Source organism: Myripristis murdjan, chromosome 22 (genome assembly GCF_902150065.1).
Source record: "Myripristis murdjan chromosome 22, fMyrMur1.1, whole genome shotgun sequence".
In the NCBI taxonomy this organism is placed as follows: Eukaryota; Metazoa; Chordata; class Actinopteri; order Holocentriformes; family Holocentridae; genus Myripristis; species Myripristis murdjan.
In genome coordinates, this window is record NC_044001.1 from 5,835,885 (window position 1) to 5,858,551 (window position 22,667).

Below are 22,667 nucleotides of genomic sequence, written 5' to 3' on the forward strand. Positions count from 1 at the left end.
AACTCTCTTTGTGAAAACCTTGACTTCCCCCCTAATTGGATTTGTTTGAAATTGCGTACTGTGGTGTTTTATCCTGATTTCATATAGCCTACTTTTTCTAATCATGAATGTACAATGTGTGGATTTTTATATATCATAACTAATTTAGGTGTCAAACAGATCTGTAATTTTGTCAAAAAGATCAGCTATATTTGTAAGCTGTAATATGTAAAAATAAGAAAAAAATGTTTATCAAACAGAATGTGTTGGTTTACTATAGTATATATATATACTGTACACTGAAAAAGAGAGACTATCTCAAGCTGTTTGCCAAATAAAGAGTAGTAGTGATGTACAGTATCTGTGTGTGTGCGTGTCTTCATTGAGAGAATCAGTATTTATTTGTGTTTCTGAAACTATCAGTTCATCAGTTAGTCAATCAACAGAGAATGATTTGGTAATAGTTTTCATAATCACTTGCTTTAAATATTTATCGTGTTAAAAATCCATAATGTTTCTTGAGATCAGGTTCACTCCGGTGCTAAGATTTGCTTTTCTTTTTATATTTATATGATTATGAACTCAGTAGTTTCAGGTAATTTTGTCACCTCAGTTTGTTTGTTTGTTGGTGAGGAAACTCCAACACTAACGTCTGGATTTGGATGAGACTTCATGGAGGGACTGGTGAGAGGGTGAGGGATGAACACATGATGAGGTCAGGGTCAAGGCCACCTGAAGGTCAAAATGCAGCGTCTCTTCCTGTGAGGATGCAGTCAGGTGCAGCAGGATGAGGTGGAGGATTGTGCTGCCAGGCTGCCATCCCTGACTGCTCCGTTTCTTTTATTGTTGTTTATTTATTCATTTATTTATTTATTGGCTGCTGGTCTGCCTGAGTAGGCTATGAAATCTGAAGACATCACTTTGGGCTCTGCCAATGTCCCAGGAGCATTTGTCATCCTTTTTTTTTTTTTTTTTTTTTTTTACACTTTATACAGTAAATACTTAATTGGAACAAATAATCATTAGTTCTAGTTCTAGTTATTTTTTTTTTTACCACTGATTAAAAAAAAAAAAAAAAAAAAAAAAGATTGCTAATGATTACCAAAACAGCAGTGATTTATCCTTGACTAAAAAAAAAAACATAAAACAAACAAGAAACAAAGAATCAACAACAGAAATGCATTAATGAATATAAATAAATAAATATAATATAATAATATATACAATATTATATAATATAATATTGTAATTCTAAAGTATTTCTAAGTATGATAAAAAAAAACAAAAATATAAATAATATTAAAATGAATAAATAACTAATTGCATAAATAAATAAATAAAATAAAAATAATACTAACTAAAAAAATAAATTTATAACTAACTAGATAAATATATACATAAATAAATAAAAATAAAAATAATACTAACTAAATAAAAATAATAAATAAAAAAATAATATTAGATAAATAAGTAAAATTAAAAATAATACTAAATTAAATAAAAAATACTAAATAAAAAAAATACTAAATAAATAAATATGATACTAACTAAATAAAAAAATATAAATAAATAATAATACTAAATGAATAAATAAATACAAATAAAAATAATTCTAAGTAAGTAAGTAAGTAAATAAATAAATAAAAATAATAGTAAATACATAAATAAACAATTTTTGGAAAATAAATACATCAATACATCAATACAGACATTCTTGAAAAATGAAAACAAAAACCTGACAATGTAATAAAATGAGACGGTTGTTTTTGTAACCCAGCGGAACAGCCAGGTGGCTCTGAACGCCTCCTCTGTGCGTCTTCACGTCACCAACATGTCGCCGCTGCGCGCAGAAACGCAGATCTGCAAGTCATGTGAGAACCGAGCGGCTCGAGCACCGCGCGCAGGTGTCGACGAGTCATCTCGGATTGGGATTAAAACACGCCGCTGAAGCTGCTGCTGCTGCTCCGCTCTCACTTCCTGGTTTGGAGCAGCGCTGTCTGTCTGTCTGTCTGTCGGCGGGCTGTCTGCGGCTCCGCCTGTCTGTCGCCGGCCTGTCTGTGGGCAGGGCCATGCGGCTGCCGCGGGGGGCCGGGCTCGGGCGCCTCGCAGCTGGAGCTCTGCGCAGCAGCCAGCAACACGTGTGTGTGTCCGGCCGGGCGGCTGCAAGCATGGCCGAGGAGGCGAAGAAACTGGCCGCGTATGCCGCAGTGGACAACCACGTCCAGGTAAACCTCACACACACACACACACATACACACACACCGCACACCGATAGTTTCATTATTTATTATTTTAATGCGTGTTGGCGGCTCGCTGGCCTGCGCGTAAACATCAGGCGACATGATGTTTCCCTCCCACATGCGCAGCTAGCAGCTCCGAGCTAGCTGACTCTGAAAGCCGCTCCTTTTTCTCATTTCTGACATTTCCTAGCTAAAGCGCTAAAGGTTTGGCTTCGTTTACAAGAGACTCCGTGTTGTACCAGAGGACAGTCTAACAGGCAGAGTTGCATCACAGCTGCTGGCGAGCCTGCGAGTGTAGTTGTGAAATGGATTATGCATGAGTTTACCTCGCCGCCTGAAATTAGAAACTGAAGCTGGGCAAAGAGGCTTGTCCTGCTGTGTTGCTGTGTGGCTTTGCATGACACAGCACTGTTAAAGCAGCAGTGGTTTACCCTTTCACCAGGTTACTCTTTCACCAGGCAGGGATTCCTCACCCAACAGCTCCATGAATGAGGATTAGATAGAGATAGATAGATTGATAGATACTTTATTCATCCCGCAGGAAATTCACATTTTTTCAGCAGTATCCACAGATTACAGATTAAGTAAATTAAAAAAATAAGAATAAAGAATAAGATCTAAGTACAACAGAATAAGATCTAAGTACAAGCCAGTGTGCAAAAAGCAATGTGCAACAAAAAAAAAAACAACAGAAAAAACCGTGTGCATGGGTGTATAAAATGTGCATAGAGGTAGGTCGATGTGCAAATTTAGAAGAAATATACAGTATACACATGATAAATAGCAGAAGCAATATAAACACTATAAACAAGGATTATAAAAAAAATAGAAATATGAACAATTTAAACAGAAGTATTAACAATTTAAACAGTGGAAAAGCAGTGGAAAATAACCTAACCCATCACACATCAGACACATTAGTGCTGTTTCATGTTGTTTTCAGTCAAGCTCCCAGCACGTGGCCTCTCTCAGGGCTTCACCAGCCTCATGTGTTGGTGTGAAATGCCCCAAGGTGTAAATCTTGAGTTCCTGTCTTTCCTTGCAGAACAACCAGGTGGTCGGCGTGGGCAGCGGCTCCACCATCGTCTACGCCGTGGACAGGTTAGGTGAGTGAAACGATGAGAAAGTCAGAGGTGTGGCTCCTGGCGTGGATCATGTGAGGCTTATTTTAAATGAAAAGTAAACCCACGCCATTTTTTTTTCAACTTGATCTGCTGCAAAACAAGGAAAAGTAGCTTCATCCATCCATGTGTCTGATATGTTTCGTTTTTATTCCAGCGGAGAGAGTCCGTCAGGAGAAGCTCAACATCGTGTGTGTGCCCACTTCCTTCCAGGTTGGTTTGGCTTTTGCACACACTTGCCCAGGGTGTGTGTGTGTGTGTGTGTGTGTGTTTGTATGTACGCTGCACACCTGACGTGCAGCGCTGTGGCACGTGAATGCACTTTATCACCTTTTTAAACCTTTTCCCCGTGTTTGTTTTAAGCGCTGAGCTGACACTCTGATTCAAAGCGACTTAAAAAGGCAACAGGAGAAGCAGCATTAATTCCTCTAAGTAGCGACATTACAAGCGACCAGTAGTAAGGAGATTAGAGCCGCGGCACCTAGACAATAATGCCTGTGGAGCAAATATGGATGATAGTGAAGCGCTAGAAGTGATTTCCCCCTCCTCCACACATTTTTTTTTTTTGTGGTTTTCACCTCTTCCCCTCTTCATCCGCAGGCTCGCCAGCTGATTCTGCAGCACGGCCTCACGCTCTCCGACCTGGACAGGCACCCAGAGGTAACGACCGGCTCAAACACACCTTTAAACGCACCTAAACGCCCCGTGCTGGCGGGGAATGTGCCACGGCGCCTGAATATTTAAAGCTTCGCGGGGATTCGAGTCATGAAAGATTCAGATCTTGTCAGCTCGAACCGGATTGCTGTCCATTTTTTTTTTCGGCCTGCGATTGGAAAGTGTCTCATGAATCTGAGATCAGGCGGGCTGCTGAGAGTGTTTCGGAGAATGTCAACAGCAGGTTCAGCTGATGTTACGTGTCCTTGAGCGGCCATATTGGAGGTCATCAGCTCATTGGGGAACACGGGCTGTGAAAAGCTGAAGTTATTTCTTCGCTTTTTGTGCCGTTTTTGACTGGGAACTGATCATTTTGACGGGAATACATGTCATTTTGTTGTCTAGCTGACCAGACATGGCTGCTGGTAAACATCACTGTCTTGTGACATCTGATTTACACACTAGTTAATGTTCATCTAGTAGAGGCTTGGTAGTGGCTAGTCGGCCTGGCCTGGCTAAGGCTTTGTTTTGTTTTTATCTGATTAATTCATCATTAACCCCATCCCAATCTATGCTTAAAATGAACATAAATCCAATATAGAGACTTTTTTGATGTTATGCCGTTCAGCTTCGTCAACAGCCTTTTCTTTTTTTGGTGCAAAAATCGCTGACATTTAAGCATTTTAAGCCAAAATCAGTGTGAAGGAACAAAGATGCAATATCAAACACGTCATTACTCCCTTATTGGCTCTGCACCCCAAAGAGCACTGTGATCGTCTGCTGCTGGCTTATTGGTTCCCTATGCCTTTGTTACTTACGCCCCCAAACTTTGGAACGCACGACCTTTAGACATCAGGGAAGCCAGCTCACTAGATATCTTTAAAAGACGACTAAAAACCTACCTTTTCACTCTAGCCTTTAACCAGCTCCTATTTTATTCCACACTGTTGTCTTTTATTGTTTTATTTGCATCTTTTGTTTTATTTCAGAGTTCTCGTTTTTAGCCTTTTCTTTTTAATTCCACCCTGTGCTGTTTTTAATGTTTTATTTTAATGTTTTCAAATGTTCTTCTTTTTATTGTGAAGCACTTTGAGCTGCAGTTCTTGTATGAAAGGTGCTATACAAATAAAGTTTTATTATTATTATTATCCTGCAAGGAATAATACATCCAGGATCCTTGACGTGTCTTTGACTTTGTCGATATTCACCATCCAGCATCGGGGCTTGTGGAGTAGGAAAACTAATCAACCAATCAACTGTTTAATTAATCTGATTAATTAATCAAATGGTTAACCAAAGGGGTCAGCTCTGATGGCTCGTAGCTGTGGGTTAGTTCATTTTTTACTGGTTCAGGCTGACGGAGATGACGTTTGCCAGCCGTTACTTGGTGCTGGACCTGATCAGACGTGTATTGATCAGGTCTGTGGCTGCATGTAGAGACACAGCACTCCAGTCTCTCTGAGCCGTCTGCTTTTTGCCTGTCTGGCTGTTTCTCTCGAGCTGTTTGTGCTGCGCTTGCTGTTAGATTTACCCCCGAAACTGCAAAGTCTCTCTCTCTGTGTGTGTGTGTGTGTGAGCGCCTTAAAACTTGAGCCTCATGTGAACTTTTCTGAGGACACGGACAACAGTTTCTCTCAGTCGTTTTCTGTGCTTTGTTTTTTTATTATTATTGTATTGTCTCTGTTTACTCCCACACAGCTGGATGTGGCGATCGACGGGGCGGACGAGGTGGACGCAGAGCTCACACTGATCAAAGGGGGAGGGTGAGTCCCCCGTCCTGTCTGCTGCTCCTGACAGATAACACACTTTTGCAGACGCTTCTGTCTCACTCTCTGTCTGTCTGTCTGTCTCTCAGGGGCTGCCTGACTCAGGAGAAGATAGTGGCCGGCTGCGCCAAACATTTCATTGTCATTGCCGACTACAGGTGTGTGTTTTCTCAGTTTACCTCGACAGATGTGCCATGACTGGAGTAAGAGCGGTGGGGATGTTTGTGGGGTTAGTGCTGGTGTTGGATTAGAGTCACAGTTTCTGTCAGAAGTGCGAAAAATATTGATGTGTTGCTCTGATTTGTTTCAAACAAACCAAAAACCTCTACTGAAATCTACATGTTTATATATCTGAGTGTGTGTGTGTGTGCTTGTGGAAGTGTGTTCAGCTCTCCTTCTTTTCCTCCCCCATCTTAGGAAAGACTCCAAGGCTCTGGGCCAGCAGTGGAAGAAGGGGGTTCCCATCGAGGTGATTCCCATGGCGTACGTTCCCATCTCCAGGACGATAGCCAAGCGCTTCGGAGGGGAAGCCAACTTAAGGATGGCTGTCAGCAAAGCAGTGAGTGGACAATCTGTCAGGCTGCTCTCACAGCAAAGGCCACTTCCTTTCACTTAAAACTGCAGTTTATGTCATTGGCAAGTTAGTTTATTTATTTATTTATTTATTTTAAATATAAATGCAATAAATCAAAAGGAAAAAAAACATTTGCTTCCATATTAACACAGAAATATTGTTCTTTACTGAGCTTCAGAACTCCTTTAGTTAAAAACCACAGTTTGACACAAAGGCCAGTCACAAGCAGGGGATTTGATAACATCGACTGTAAAAAAAAAAAAAAAAAAATCATGTTGCTTTTATTGTGACAGATATTATGATTTTTTTTTTATTATAACTGACGGAAAAACTAGAAATATGAACTTTATTTGCTGTAATGCGTTGGAGTTAGGCGTTGGTACAGTCAAATGGGACTTGACAACATGAATGGGACAGGACACCTTTGAGTGGTGCAAAGAGATGCACAAGGATGTAATTTTGAAAGTGCAAGCAGCATAGGTGTTATAACAACATATGAATTATTAGTGAAGTTACAGCACAGAAAGAAAGATGCAAAAGGCAGGAGACAGGAAGAAGACAGACAGATACCGGTGTTTCAGACGGGAGCTGAATGACTTGTGTGTGACGGTGTGTGTGATGTGCATCGTGTGTCGCACGGACTGACCTCAGGCTCAGGCACTCCTCCTCAGTGGGATGATGCTCGCCTCGTGCTGCCATGTGACTCTCACCTCATGCTAACAGCAGAGCGGGAGAGGCCAAACCGGGTCACATTTGGCAAACCGCACATCATTTTGTCGACTTGATGAGGTTTTCCCAGCTCAGGACGTTGTGTGTCCTTGATGCTGCTGCTTATCAGAAGTGTGTAGGATTGTTTCCACAGCGACTGAAGTGTTTTCTCGGTTGTGTGCGTCGCCTGTGAGCGGCGGGTTAAACAGTACAGTGTGTAATCTGAGAGAGGATCGGTGAGTGCAGCTGCAGATTAGCAGATTGAGTTGAAGTGTTCCCTAATGTTCCTGAAATTCACCAAACTGAATTTGACCAGTTTACTTTTTTAAAAATCTTAACCCTGAAGTAGAGATTAGGAGTCCATCATAATTCTGTTACTTAAATTCTGTCAGAACGTACGACATTTTTACCTAAACTAATTTTGTGCAGCGTAACCCTGGGTGTGTTTTAGTAATTAGCCTTCTCTTTGTCCACTGCATGTGAAGATGGAGCAAAAAAAATGTCAGGAGAAAGGAATGCAGACAGCATCTTTTTTTAATTATAATTCTTGACAAAAAGATGTCTGTAATTACACCCAATTAGAAGTTGGATGTGAAACACAGGAATGCACGGCAACGCTCTGGTCATTCTAGGTTTGGGAAATATATTAGTAACCTGTTTTTCATTCCTGCAGCCTCAAAGCCTGTGTTTCAGTGTAATGTGGGCAGTGAGGGTGGATTAGTGGATGGAGAGGCTGTCCTTTTTTAATCAAAATATGACATGTTTGGTCCTGGAGCAAGACCGGGACTGAACTCCCACCTGGATAAGAGCATCAGCTCAAACGCCGAAGATGTAAATCCAAATTGCATGGCGTGTCTCAAATCATGCACTTCCATTAGTGCACTGTCTGTAAGTACACTTAGCTGACAGTACACTTACCGGCACAGTGCGCGAATTTCGACAGTGAAGGGTGTCTCAATTGGCGCACTTACCGGAAATGACGATCGCCACAGTCAGCATCAGGCGAGCTGACCGGAGCCGCGGCCGGCTTTGGTTTTCGGTGGTAAAGTTATCCAGAAGTAGACGTGTACACATCCTATCTTCAAAATAAAAGCATCACCACTGCTTCTAAGGTATTAAGAGTTTTATTTTTGTAAACAACCGGAAGTGACTGTACTTTGCACAATCGCTAGCTTGTGAGTTATCCGAAAACGTCGAAGCAATTTTCAAAACAGATGTTATTTGGACAAACTGACCACATATTTGGAATCTACGTCATTACTTTCTCGCCCGAAAAAAATTAAAACGTAATAAAGTGCCATATTAACAGTCGTAAAACGAAAAGTCAACTCAGCTTTTTTAGGTAGCTCCTTCCGGTCAGTGGTGCTGTTAGGGTGATAAGTGTCCATCGTTCCACACTCAACTTTTTGACCGTTTTGAGTGTACATCCGGGTATTTGCAGTGCACTGCATTTTGTTAGTATTTTCAGTGTGAACGCACTTATGCACTCAAAATACTAAGTGTAAGTGCAGAAGTGCGCGATTTGAGACACAACAGCAGTGTTTTGCCGGATGCGGTCTGACCTCGGTTTTCTTTTCGCCGACCTCGGGGGAAAGGCGTGTGAACGTGGGAAGTGAGACTTCACATCGCATGGAATCAGGGTGGGAAGTTGACAGCCACCAGCCAGATGTTGGTAATGATGTCTGGGAGGTTTGTCCTCCCTGCCAGCCACTTTGGCAGGGATCCATCCGTCTTTTTAGAGGCGCTGCTCCATCGTCAGGATCCCACTGGGCGCCTCAGAATGGGCACGTCGCTGCTGCGTTTTGAGCTGAGGCAGAAACTGAAGACGGTGCACAAAAAAAGTTCGTTTCCTAGCCTTCATGTAAAGGGTCACGTTCTAAAAGCTGTGTTTACATCTCAGTGAAAGCACACACCTGCATCTGTGACGGGCTGCAGAGTGGAACGTTGGTAATTCGCCTCCCACTTGTGTTTTCTTTCTTTCATTCTTTTATTTTCTGTTTTTTTTTTTTTTTTTTAATCCCCAGCATCCACAGCAGATGGGAGTGTTGATGTTTGTTATTCTGGCTCTTGATGTTTTTTTTATTGTTCCCACTGTCCTTGACTGTGTAGTCTGGGAGCAGTTTGTATACTAGTGAGTAGATAATTCCCTCTTTGTTTACCCAGAGGAGGTTTCACACATGCTGTTTCTCATCAACGCCCCGCTTCACACTCACTCACTTAAACACATTCACACCTGGGGAAGAGCCTCGCCGTGCAGCCGCCGTCCTCTGCTGCAGGCCGCTGAGAGGCAAAGGCCCGCTCGCGTGATCCTACTAAAACAAGGCCCTGGTGCTCCTGTGCCACTTTGGAGAGCCGAGTGTTGAACTGCTCCGGTGCTGCATTCAAGTCCTGTGGGCTCCCCCGCCACCGCAAAACAAGAGATAGATAGATAGATAGTTTAGTTTGTTTATTTCAGACATGTCAAAAAACAAGATTACTATGCATTAATGAAAAAAGAACAAAATGTATATATATATACATATACACACACATATACACATACATACATACACACACATATACACACACATATATAGATAGATAGATACTTTATTCATCCCAAAGGAAATTCGCAGTTTTTCAGCAGTATCCACAGATTACAGATTAAATAAATAAAAAATAAAGAATAAGATCTAAGTACAGCACACTAGAGATCTAGGTACAACAGTGTGCAAAAAGCAATGTGCAAAAAACCGTGTGCATAGGTGTATAAAATGTGCATAGATGTGGGTCAATGTGCACATTTAGAAGAAATATACAGTATACACAGATGATAAATAGCAGTAAGCAATATAAACACTATAAACAAGGAATATAAAAAAAATAGAAATATGAACAATGAACAATTTAAACAGAAGTATGAACAAAAAAAAAAAAATTTGCTGATCACAAGAAATCAGACTCGGACTCATCTGTCAAGTTAGGTAGCCCATCGTATATTCAGATAATCTTCCATATAATGACTTTTACGTCCTTGAAAACAGCTTTTTTTTTCCTGCACCAGTAGGTGTACACAAAAATATAAACCAATAAAATGGTCACAGATTTCCAAACAGTCCTGCCCCTGCATCCATCCCACGAAACCGTCTCTCTCCCTAACTGATATTCTCACCACGTGTTAAGCCCTCCCTCACGTCCTGTTATGACAGGAAATACATAAAATTAAGGAAGTAAAATGCTGTTTCACGGGGTCTTTATCCTGCAGGCTCTTGATAACTTGTGCCTTTGTGCCTCAGGAGGGTAGTGGAGGAAAATGAATTGATTATAATTTCAGTTGTTGATGAATTGTTTGTCATTTAGCAAGTTAAAAAAAAAAACAAAAAAACATTTGCTGATCCCAGCTTCACTAAGATGCTAAGATTCTCCATTCATTCAGATCATTAATAAATTTAATACTGTGGGGGTTTTGGCTAACAAAGCAATATGAAGACAGTATGATGACTTTGGACTTGTGATGGTTATTTGTCATCATTTTTATTCTTTTATAAATATCCAATCCAATCCAATCCACTTTATTTATATAGCACATTTCGAAAACATAAAAAGTTTATCAAGTGCTGCACAGTAATTTACAATAAAAGACACAGTGGTTAAGAAAATGAGGATTAAAATGAGGATACAGATAAAAAAAAAGGTTTAAAAGAAGATAAGAGTCATACAACAGATTAAAAAAAAAAAAATAAATAAATAAAAAAAATAATAAAAGGATCATTTGGTTCATCTTAAAATATTGTCAATACATTAATCAGTCATTGAAATGATTATTCCTTGCAGTCCTCTGGGCATCTATCAGCCTAATAGCCAATAAAGTGTACAGTATACACGCTTCCTATCCTCCTACCCAGCAGTACACCCACCTCCAGTGCCCTGCTGTGCCTTTGATTAAAGTGATATTGGTTTTGCAGTGTGATATATCTCCACATGCTGCTGTGCTCTCTGTCCGCCTTTATGGAGCTGTTTTAGAGCTCAGGAAAATTCAGAGACACACACACACAATCAATTTTCCCTCATTTTGGAGCAGCAGCTGCAGTCGGATGTGCAGGGCTGTGATTGGCTGTGCTCTGAAAGGTCAGCGCATGGCGGGGTCAAAGTTCAGTGAGTCTGAACTTTTGGCACAGCTCACTGCATGCGCCGGCCCAAAAAAAAAAAAAAAAAAAAAAAAAAAAAACTGTCTCCATTGAGCACCGTGGCCGAGGGGCATGGGAAACCTTTCTCGTGAGATAACGCTGCTGTTCTTTAAGAGGAGTTAATGCCTTGCTGGAGGGCTCCTCAGCAGCAGCAGCAGTTGTTGTGAGGACTCGTGACTGATGCCTCAATTGTGTGTGTGTGTCTCCCTCCCAGGGGCCTGTGGTCACTGACAACAGCAACTTCATCCTGGACTGGAAGTTTGAGCACGCGCAGAACTGGAAGGAAGTCAACACCGCCATCAAGATGATCCCAGGTGAGACGCGGCCGCTCGACCGCCGCTCCGTCCGATATCTGACGTCAGGGCGGGGGTTTGTGAGCGCGTGCATCCTGCGGGGGCGTCCCGTTAGGAAACAGCAGCGTTAGACACTCAAATGGGACAAAACCAGAACGCGCCAAGACAGGACTCGACAAGTGTCGGCCGTGTTCAGGCACTAAATCCATTTTAAATCATCTTTGAGAATAATCGTTGTCCCTGAATAGACTTCACTACTTGAATTTCTTAACTAATGTAGTCCGGTGTTCCCCACAGGTCTGAAACACACTGTACTGCAGGAATTTTATTATTTTTTTTAAAGCACCTCGGAGAAGAAGAAAAGTTCAAAACAGAGTCAAACTTCACTTATTAAGTTAAAAAATGGAAGTTAACGCTTACTCACCAAAACTCTGTTGCACAACTTCTTCCGTGATTGCGGTCTGCTTGCTGTAGGAGGAAGTAGTTCTGCAATGGGATAAACAAAGTGTTTGGGTGAGCAATTGCAAACTTCCAGGGCTCGACACTAACTTTAAAGTGCATGTGCTCCGAAATGGAAAATTTAGGAGCACACAAAGCCGTTTAGGAGCAGAGTGAAAAATGTTCAAGTGACACAGATTATTAACAATTTATTCCATACATATTTATACTGTGTGTGTGTGTGTGTGTGTGTGTGTGTGTGTGTGTACACTCAGGGACACACATCCGAGCAGTAACACACCACCAATATGAAACACTGGCCCATACCTGCTAGAGGCAAACGCTGCTGTTTTTGTATGTTAAGAAGCTTTCAATCGGTGAGGCTTTTATTGTGAAGCAGCTAAAAGAAACTGTTTCATAATCTGTACTGCTGTCTAATAACCACAGCTGATTCGTATTCGGCTGATGATAACATTAACGTTTTACCAAAAGTTGACGGTAAATTGAAATCTACTCGCACACTGCTCATAAATTATTTTTCCCCATTTGCACATTTCTATTTTTAGCGGTGAATGTGAGTGAAGCACTGGCACTGTAGAGCCGTGTGACTTCCACTTTGTTTTCACTCGACATCAGTGGGAAAAGGGATTTGGGTCCATACTTGGTTTAACATGTCCACATCACTGCCAGGTTGGAAACAAGGTGTGTTTGTTTTGTCAGAACCAGCAAATAAATTCACATTTAATCAGAAGTATAAATAAAATGGGAACGTGCACACTCCTAAACGTATGTGGCATACTTTTAACTTAATATTAAGGCTGATAGTGTAGGCCTCCATCTACGTATCTTTGAATTGGGTTACAGTAAAACCTCTAACTTATTATAGTTACTGATCTAAAGGTTAAATGTCATATCTGTCTAGTACTGCTGTATTGTTTCATATTTTACTGTATTGTACTGTATTAGCCTAGGCCCTATTATAACTTGTGAGATGTGTCATGTTACCTTACTTAGATATATGGACTATGTTTTTAGATTTGTATTTTTTTTTTTTTTTTTTTACCTTTCAAGGAACATCTTACCAGGGACTACAGGCAGAAATTAGCATTTGGCTACAACCTGGCTTGTTTACAACACTATTTTTGTACTCTTGTGCTCATATATGGTGTTTGTTCATTAACTTGCATTGTCCCTCTGCAAATAAATAAATCAAATCATTAAAATCAGTTGAAAACTACTTGGGCAGTTAATTTATGCCCAAGTGCAGACTGTGTGTAGGGGTCGGTCTTTGCCATGACAGCTGATTTTGATTTATCGTGACCCGGTGACAATATGACCATTTGGCCCTAAAGATGAGTTTTGCCAGACAAGCCGGACCTGGCCTGCTGACCGTGTGGCTCTCTGTCCCGTCAGGTGTGGTGGAGACGGGGCTCTTCGTCAGGATGGCTGAGCGGGCTTACTTCGGGATGGAGGACGGAAGCGTGCAGTTTCGGGACGCTCCGATCAACTGAAGACTTCTGCCATATTCGCCGTCGCCCATCTTGAACGACCTCACTTCTCCCTCAAGTGCCGAATCTGATCATTACCCACTAGTGTTGCACGGTGTACCGAAACTCCCAAAAGATGGTACCCAAAAGATGGACGGGATGCCCAACGGCTTAACAGGCCAGCAGCAGAGTTTATCTGTCAAGGTACCGAGTATCGAATTGGCATCGAAGTCGAAAATTTGGTATCGTGACAACACTAGTACAACACTCACGGACTGTGTTGGGATGGCGCTGCACCTCCTGCATTCAGCTGGACGAGAGTGTGGCGGAAAACTTCTCACACATTTCCAAAAAAAAAAAAAAAAAAAAAAGTGTTTTAAGACTGAGGAGCACTTGATTTTGTTTATCCTGCAAGTGGTGCTTTCATTTTTGTGAGTGTTCAAGTGCCTGATGAGTAAAATCAAGTGCATCTGTGGTAGTTTAGAATATTTCTTTTTTCCTTTTCTCTCTGTGTTTTTTTTTTTTTTTCCTGCTCAGGTCAGCTGCCTGGTCACACCGGGACTGGAGCCTCTTGCTGTAATTAGGGGGTTTGATTGAATGTGTGTGGGTCTGTGGTTCTCAGCCAGGCTGCTGAGGCGCGCTGCAGTGCTGTGGAGAGCACTAAGGTGTGCCTGGAGATTTTTACAAGTACAATCCTGACAAAAAAATGACTCTAATTAAATTCACTTTAACAAGCTTATAATCATACTGTTTCATGGAGGTTGCTGCAGTTTAGGTCAAGTCCAGCAGCTCGCTGAGCGCCCGAGGCACTGCGAGCAATCAAGGAGCTGATGTGCCTCGGAGCTTTTGTGTTCTGCTGGGAAAATGGGATAATTTCGGAGAATACAGTAGGTCCTAGAGCTGCCTAATGTCCTGCCACAATCCCCATCATATATTAAACACAAGCAGAAAGGCTGTAAAGTCATTAAAAGTTGACTAATTAGCAAATATTTTCGGTTAACATACTCTGTCATGTCTTGTTTTGGAGTCACTGTGTTCACAAGAGGCCCAGTGACTGAAGCAGAGCACTGATGAGTAAACACAGTGCATAAAAACAAAACACACACACACACACGGGTTGGGACGGAGCTGTACACGATGTACGACAGCTGGTGAACCTGCAGCACCTGACTGGCTGAGAACCACTTCCCTTTGGTGAAGGTGAAATCGCACTGCAAGAGCAGACGCTTCGTCCTTGTGTCTCAAGCAATGTTTTTTTTTTTCCCCCAAATTGAAAACGTTATCTCGCAGTGTGACCGACAATGTCACCTTTCCTTCAGAGATGTTTTGCACCTCAGTGAAACCGAAACCTGCAGCTTTCCGCTTTCTCTTCCTGTCTGCGGTCGCCGTGTTTGAATGCATGGATTAACTTTGCACCGTTTTGATGAAATTGAATGGAGCGACACACATTCAATTTCCATGATCGCAGCTTAGCCACTTAATTCACCAAGCGTTTTTACTCATAATAGAAATTGGTAGTGGTTGAAATGCCATGGAGAACATTTTATATGCACAATCTTGAAAAGCCTTCACTCTGTCGGCTAGCAGAGCGCCAAATGCTGAGAAACTGAGAAACCCTGTGTTTGGCTTTAAAGTTTTTCCACTCCCCCCAACTCCTCCTGAGTTTGGTGTCCAGCCATCATGTGGAGATCCTGCTGTCGGGGTCTGGCTGGCTGGTGAGTTAGAGGTCGTGCTCGAGTCAGGGTCCTGCTCCTGTGATTAGTGTGGCTCAGGGAGTCCAGACAGTTTGGGGAATCGGTGTGATTTCCCCTGTGTTTTCAGCAGCGCTCGCTCTATTGTCAAATTAGTCAGTAAGGAGTGTTCAAGTGCAGAAGTCTGGAGTTATCATTCCCATCCTCCTCCTCCTCCTCACAGTCAGTCCGCTGAATGTCTCTGCCGTGCATGTGTAGCTCTTCTTTTCTGTGCCTGTTTGGTCACTTGCATGCAGTTTCCTCAAACCTTACCCAAGCGGTGACAGGAAGTCTTGTGCCATCATTTCTCCCAGTTCAGAGTGTAACAACACACAGACAGCGGCGTGTGGTAATGCCGATGGGCAGTCGGTCTAACAAATATGAATGTAAGAGTTTCCCCGTCCTGTATTTTGAGTACATGGTGAATAAACAGGGTGGGGTGGGGTTGTCGCTGCAGTGCATGCGCACGTGTGCCTTTCCCTCCCTAACCACCAGGGCGTCGTCTTCGATTCCAGCTGTAAGAAAACATGTGGTTAACGTAGCCGTCCATGCAACAGCTGCCCATGAGGGTTACTGCACCAAGACTGCATGTGTGTTGCTTCAAATGTTGTGCTGTAACGTCTGAGGGAAGCCCAGCCGAAATCGAAGCAGTAACTGTCTTCCGCTCTCTTCACAGGCTGCTCGCTCTCTGCCTGTCTCTTGTTGAGATTTGAAATAAGTCCCAGGTATCTGAAATTACCTTCTCTACCGAACCCGGCGTGGTCGCAGCTGTAAAGGTGTAGCTGATTTCACATCTGTGTTGGGTGAGCAGCTGGCCTCACAGATCTCCCCACAGGCCTGCAACGTGCCTCCAGTCTGCAGCTCATATCCAATTCTCCGGCAGTACCTGGGAGTTCATTTCCAAAATGTTACCCGTTCAAACATGATTGCCGAAAGTTCAACACTCTATCTCAAATTATAGAGGATCTACTTTGTGAAATTGTCATTCTGTGTACCAGGGACATCTTACCTCACTATGGGTAGTTTTAAATTTGTGCAACTAATAATTTTGTAAGCGTAGGTGTCTTTTTTTTTTTTCTTCTCAATATAATGGTGGATATCTCACTCTAGAATCAAACTCTTCACTTGGCCTCTGGCTCCATGTTGAAATGCCTTACACTTGCTTTTTCTTTTTTTCCTTTTTTTTTGTATTTTAGATAGCCGAGAGCCTCTGATGAACACACAGGCTGGGAGATTAAAACAGTTTGGGGCTGTGTTAGATTTCAGACCATGTTAGGTAGTTTTTGCACCAGCATTTCCTTCATTTACTCTTCTTTACCACTAAGACTGTGATATTTTTCTCTCTCTCTCTTCCTGTGTTAAGGTATTACTGTGGTTTGTATGTCAACCAAATACAGGACCAAACCTTAAGACATTATGCCTCCTGGTTGTTTTTATCACTGTTTTTATTTCCTGAAAGCTATAAAAAATGATTACAGACTTAAGGTATGATGGATCAGGGGTATATGAAAAATAAATGTCAAAAAGTTGTTCAGGTCCAACATGTTCAACAACCAATATTACTCATGTCATGTTGTTTGTTAGGACAATGATGTAAAAATACCTTAAGTAAAAGTATCAATACCACAATGGAAAAATATTAAAGTAAATATTCCTGCATTCAGAGTGTTACCATGGTGAAAGTATAGAGGTATTATAAGTAAAATGTAGTGAAAGATGAGAAGTAAGAGTGGTAATTGTGAAGAATGGTTCCTTTTTTAGGGTGTTAATTGATGCATTAACCTGTGAGAAGGATTTCAAAGCTGTAGCTCTAACTGCTCCATGCACTGTTGACTAGTTTGCACTCAACAATGCATCTTATTTGAGATTTTGCATATTCTGCATTGCAAATACAGCTTTCAGATAAGTGCAGCGCAGCAAAAAGTACAATAATGCCCTCTGAAAGCAGCTGAAGTAAATGCATCTCATTGCTTTTCCACCTCTGTGTCAGAGTCGCTCTCCCTGCCCTCAGTTGGTGGATATAATTTTAGGAATCAAACTCCATGGTGCATTATCAACCCTGCAGTGTGAGTGTGTATGTGTATGCGTGTGTTGCTCTAGGCCACATGGGGGCGCCAGAGATGGCAGCAGACTGGCTCTATACTGCAAGCCAGAAACCATTCATACAGCAAAGTGAGCTGAGGATGGGTCAGAATGACTTCACATACTGCAAACCATGTCTATGCCCCAGATAAAGTTATAAACGCTAGATAACATGCAGCAACTGTATGCGGCGAAACGGAAGATACTGTGGCTTGTGGCAAATTCTCATGATATTTTCCAATATTTAAAAATTGTATTAATTAAATTACACTGAGAAAGTCCCTCAGGCGGGCATTATGTCATCGCCCTGCCTGTTTATTTATCCGACAACTCGTGACGAGGAAGAGGAAATGCAGCTTACAGTTTGAGCCACGTTGGTGTTTTCATGTCGGCTGGTCGCTGCTCCTGACAACCACTCATGATTGACAGCCGACGCCACGAATCACCAACCTCGAATGCGTCCGCGGGTGCGCAAACCAACCAATAGCACCGCTTTCTTGCACCGCTGTCTTGCTATTGGCCGAGAGGCGACACCCTCCGCCAATCAGCCCCCTGCCGCGGGAAACGACATCGGGGGATTTTTTGCGTCACCTTTCGCTCCCTGTTCTGTGGCAGCCCGGCGTGCGCATGCGCCGCTTTGACTGACAGCTGAGTTGTCCAATGAAACTCAGTGTTTGGGGGGCTGGCGCGTCCAGAGCCCGCCCCTTCGAGTGACAGACACATCACGCAATCGGATTGTGCTTAGTATGTGGCTTGGTGTGATTGACGTTATGTGGCGCAATCAGATATTCCTGCATAAATTTTTAATAAAGGTACGGATTTTACTGACCAATCCTGGTGTGGAAACGAGGCGGGATTAAGCGTTACTAAGGCAAGTCTGGAGTCAAGTATAAAGGGAATAACATGGTGTCCCAGTGGCTGTTTATGTTTACCTAAAGAAAAGATTTGGAGGGGCGTCCTGCAAGACAAGAACGGGATTCGCTTTGCAGATCATTTTTTTTGCACGTTTAGTTTAGTTTAGTGTGTGTGTGCGTGTGTGTGTGTGTGTGAGAGAGAGAGAGAGCGTGTTTAAGATTTACAAGGCCAGTGGCATGTAAATCGCCTATTTCACTAATGTGCCAGTCTTACAAATGGAAAGGGGGCTTCACTCTGGAAACGTGAGCATTTCCCTGGTGCTCCTGCTGGTGCTCAAAGCGCTGATCGGGACTTCGCAAACTCAGGGCTCCGCCATCGGGAGGGAGCCGCAGCCCGCCGCCCGGAGCTCCGCCGGCTCGTCCTCGCAGGAAGATGGTGGGAGAGTCATGGAGCGGGGCTTGGAGAGCGTAGGAGCCCCGGTCAGCGGAGACGTGACCGTGGAGGACGACGAGAACGGGGCGACGGCGGAGGGCGACGAGTCGTACGGAGAAAGCAGCGGCAGCGTCCGGTCGACAAGGTAATTCAAACTAACGGTCTGGTCCCGGCATCCATTATCGGACACCTCCCACTCTAACGCACTTTGCCTTCAACTATCCACCCTTGTCTAGAAACTTCCATTATCAGGCAATGCTGCGAACTTAACTTTGACATTTTTACATAAACACTTAAGGAAGACGTGTCAAATGATGCCAGTAAGCTGACAAAGCAACAACAGGCATTTGACGTTATCCACACTTGGGGGATAGCTCGCGTGTCCGATAATGGATCCAGGCGTTTCATGCAAAGTTAGAGCGGTGCCAGCAGAGGAAAAAAAAACAACAAGAGCAGAAACTCTCGTGTCGGTTTATTCGCTTTATATGTTATAAAGTGATAAACTAGTTAGAAAAACAGACTGTATGTGAGTTTTGTGTGTAGATGGAGGTTAGCACGGCTCGGCTCGGCTTGGCACATGTCCGGGCAAAGCGCGTTTTGGAGTGCGTCGGCTAAAGTTTGTGATGGACGACGAGGCTATTGATATGCGTGTTTAGTCACTCTGCTTCTCTTAAGCTGTTAATCGAGTCCGCAGATTAACAGCTAAGTTAACGCAACTCATTTAATTCATTTGATTTAGTGTGCAAGCTGCTCCCTGGCCGACTGTGTGAAAGTGAAAGGGGAAAAAACAAGTGGAATCAAGCGGTGAAGTTTGCAGACTGTGTGTTAAATCTGTGTGTGTGTGTGTGTGTGTGTGTTGACATCGTGGATAATTACATCACTCTTGATCGCTTGATTTAAAGGTCCAGAGTTGCGATGGATGCGATGTTGCAGGAAAGTTCCCACTTGTGTCTTGGCTTCATGCAGTGCCCTTTCTGCAGGTGTCAGTTTGCTGTGTCAGATTGGCTTGTAGGAGTTAAAAAAAAAACAAAACAAAACAAAACAGCCTTTATCCTTTTTTTAATAGTCATAGCAAATGACTTGAGCACTGCTTGTTCTGTGCGCATTTATCATCTATTTATTATCTGTTCGATGCACACTGGTTTTATTGGTTTTTTGCACATTGTTTTTTTGCACATTGGTACTTAGATCTTTAGATCTCGAGGGTCATCTTTATTCTTTATTTATTTTTGATTTACTTAATCTTGTACTCTGTGGATACTGCTGGAAACTGTGAATTTCCTTCGGGATGAATAAAGTATCTATCTATCTATCTATCTATCTATCTATCTAACAGTAATTCCAGCCTCTCATCAGCCGCTGTTTATCTCCCTGTGCCAGCAGACAGGCAGCTCAGAGGAGTGAAGTTGACTCCAGCTTCTCATTTGGTGCATGAGTGAGCTGGGAGTCTTTGCAGTGACAGTGTTGGTGGTAATGCATGGTGATCGTCCATCAAAACTATACCCTCGCTGGTGTCTGGCTGCACATGTTGACACGATGCGACTGCGATCATGTGGCTTGTTGTTTTACAAAGTGGAAGGGAGGCAGGTGGGATAGTTTTGTTGTCTGTTTCTCACTTAACAACAGAGGAGATAAACTTAACCGCCCCTGTAGAGGCGTTTATCTTGGAGGAGATGCAGATTTCATCAGTAAAAAGTACACATGCTGGGTGCTCTTATCCACACCACATTGCAGCACCGTAAAAACATACATTTTAAGTGTGGCCCCCTGTGGGAATTGGACATCTAGCTACCTATTTAGCTGCAGGGGAGGATGAATCTTACGTGGTGCAGTCGAAAACTTCACATACAGGCGTTTTTCCCCTGTTGTTTGTCTTGGATGCTGGCCAGCGTAGGTTTGGTGCTTTGTACGGGCTAGAGTTAGTTATATTGACCCTGTCCAGCCATGCCACCGCCTCCCAAAGTGTGCAGGGAGGAGGGCATTGATTTTGTCTTCCTTGGTAAACAGTAGGTTTGACGCCCACCTCGGTCGGGATGCTTGGCGCAGTGTGTTCTTTAACATATTCCCTCTCGCTGGCATGTTTTCACACTGACACTTGTGCTGCCATACTTTGGATTTGATACCCTGCTGTTCCTAAAATGTTTCCTGTTTCAGTACCTGTCACTGCTGAGTGAAAACACGCTGTTGTCTGCAGTAAATTATTCTCATGCAGTCTGCTCCTCTGAAAGGAATCACCCGCAGTAAATTTGCTCCCTTGGTGAAAATGTCTGTAAACTAGAAAAAAAGAACTTGTCATGGTAAGAATTAAGCATTGTGAGGCTTTTTGATAGCTTGTCATGCCTCAAAATTGATACTAATGTGAAAACTTATTTGCTACAGTTCCTGCTCCCTGGTAAACATGCATCATGTTGGAAAATGGGTTATGAACCTTTTTGTGTCCCGAGGCTCACCTGAGGCTTACTGACATCTGTAAATGTCAAATATCATGACTGCTCCTTGTAATGCAGTATAAAGCCTTTTTTTGGTGCAGCAGAGAGCCGGTAAGCATGATGTATGGTGTGTTGGACCAGGCTGAAATTGAATTATTTGACAGGAATAAGCGTGATTAGTTGGATTTCATTACAATTTAAAAACCAAAAACCGATTAAGACAGAGGAATGGAGACAGAGAACTTGAACCACATCTCTTCTGAGAGTGGATTGGAGTGACTTGCTGCTTATGATCACTTCACAAGCAAGGACACAAACTTATGTGAGTGGAAGTGTGGGTCAAAATAACTGTGGTCCCAGGGCGGCGTGGCGAGGGCTGTTGTGTTGGCGAGGAGGCGAAGGCTTCCGACTGTCATCTGCAACATCGCGTCAAGTGGAAATCGAAAGTAATTAGCAAAGCAATTTGGTCTGATAGAAGCTGCCTTTTCCCCTGCCAGGCATGTGAACGTCTGCAGAAAAAAAAAAAAAAAAAACCTCCAGCGTTCATCACGGAGCCGGTCACACCCTGCTCCTGCTCGCTTTCTATACGTACAGCTGGTATAACTCTGCCTCTGTCTGTTTCCCTGTTTCTCTCTCTTTCTTTGTGTCTGTTTCCATTTCAGTCTTCTTTTTTTAATTTTCTCTTTCTTTCCCCTCACCTTTCTTTCTGTTTCTCACCTGTGATCTCTTCCCCCTTTCCTCCATCAATCTATTTTTCCAGTCATCTGTCATTTTAGGCTTTGTGACATCTTTTTGTTTTTGATGACATAGGCTAGATTTGTTATTGTAATGTTGTTCATAGCATTAGAGTTTTAATTTCCCCCCGTCACTCTTTGGTTTCAGTGTTTTGTACACAGGGCAGTATAGAAAAACTGGCTGCATTACAGCACAGGGATGGGTGACTCACAGTTCTGTCATTTTTGTGGCTGTGTGATCGTATGCAGCAAAAAAAAAAAAAAGAAAAAGAAAAAAAAAACTGTCAAACTGTAGCTATTGCATTAAACCCAATCTTTTTTCAAACATAGCCCCACAAACACACTAATTTACATGCGCTCACATAAATAAAAGCCAATAACTAAGATTGATTAAATCGAAAGGTTAGATAAAATTTGAATTAACATGGTTCTAAGATGAATTAATAGGTAAACCACTTCACACAAGCCTGTCTAATGAAGCCATGCAGGAAGTGATTGGATTGGATGTTGATTTTGCCCTAATTAAGAAAAAAAAAAAAGGGAGACAGAAAGCCAATAAGTGAGTGAACTAAGTCAACTGTCTTTATCACTTCACTTTTTGTTCTGTACAGCCTGTTTAGTTTTAACAAACAGGAAGTCATCAGAATAACACCTTGTCTGCATGTCTGCCTGTCTCACTCAGCTGATGTCTGTCTCCTCTCCTCTTGTACTCGCTGTCTCTCTCTCTCTCTCTCACTTCATCTCTCTCTCTCTTTCACACACACACATTGCTTTTTAATGTTGCCCCTTGGGTATATACATCCAGCTGTCAAGCGAATTTTAGTTGAACTTATGATATGTCACAAAAAAAAAAGTGCTTGTCCGTCAGCAGGGTTGCAGTGGAAAAACAGACTTTTTGAACACCGTAAAACATATAGCACAAGAAAAATAGGGTGGAAAAGACTTTTAAAGAATTGATTAGTATCGCACATGTTGTCAT

At 42.5% G+C, this 22,667-nt stretch overlaps 2 protein-coding genes across 3 annotated transcripts in view; both read left to right on the plus strand.

Annotated features, from left to right (window-relative positions):
* The first annotated feature begins 1,850 nt into the window (after positions 1-1,850).
* rpia (ribose 5-phosphate isomerase A (ribose 5-phosphate epimerase)) lies at positions 1,851-16,570 on the plus strand. 2 transcript variants are annotated; one of them, XR_003927768.1, is made up of 10 exons: positions 1,851-2,204; positions 3,265-3,325; positions 3,498-3,553; positions 3,941-4,000; positions 5,693-5,757; positions 5,850-5,918; positions 6,178-6,319; positions 11,423-11,522; positions 13,353-13,562; positions 13,616-16,570. XR_003927768.1 is itself a non-coding variant. In XM_030044552.1 (9 exons), the coding sequence occupies exons 1-9, from the start codon at positions 2,049-2,051 to the stop codon at positions 13,448-13,450; spliced, it is 807 nt and encodes a 268-aa protein (XP_029900412.1). In that variant the 5' UTR covers positions 1,852-2,048; the 3' UTR covers positions 13,451-16,570. The 2 variants fall into 2 exon arrangements, 1 of the variants encoding a protein (XP_029900412.1); XM_030044552.1 differs by having other exon boundaries at positions 1,852-2,204; positions 13,353-16,570.
* Positions 16,571-18,049: 1,479 nt separating this feature from the next.
* The window catches only part of eif2ak3 (eukaryotic translation initiation factor 2-alpha kinase 3), a 43,503-nt gene continuing 38,885 nt past the window's right edge, over positions 18,050-22,667 (plus strand). The window contains exon 1 of the mRNA XM_030044787.1: positions 18,050-18,670. Coding sequence (XP_029900647.1) covers positions 18,369-18,670 — 302 coding nt within the window. The 5' untranslated portion in view covers positions 18,050-18,368. The remainder of the gene's footprint in view (positions 18,671-22,667) is intronic.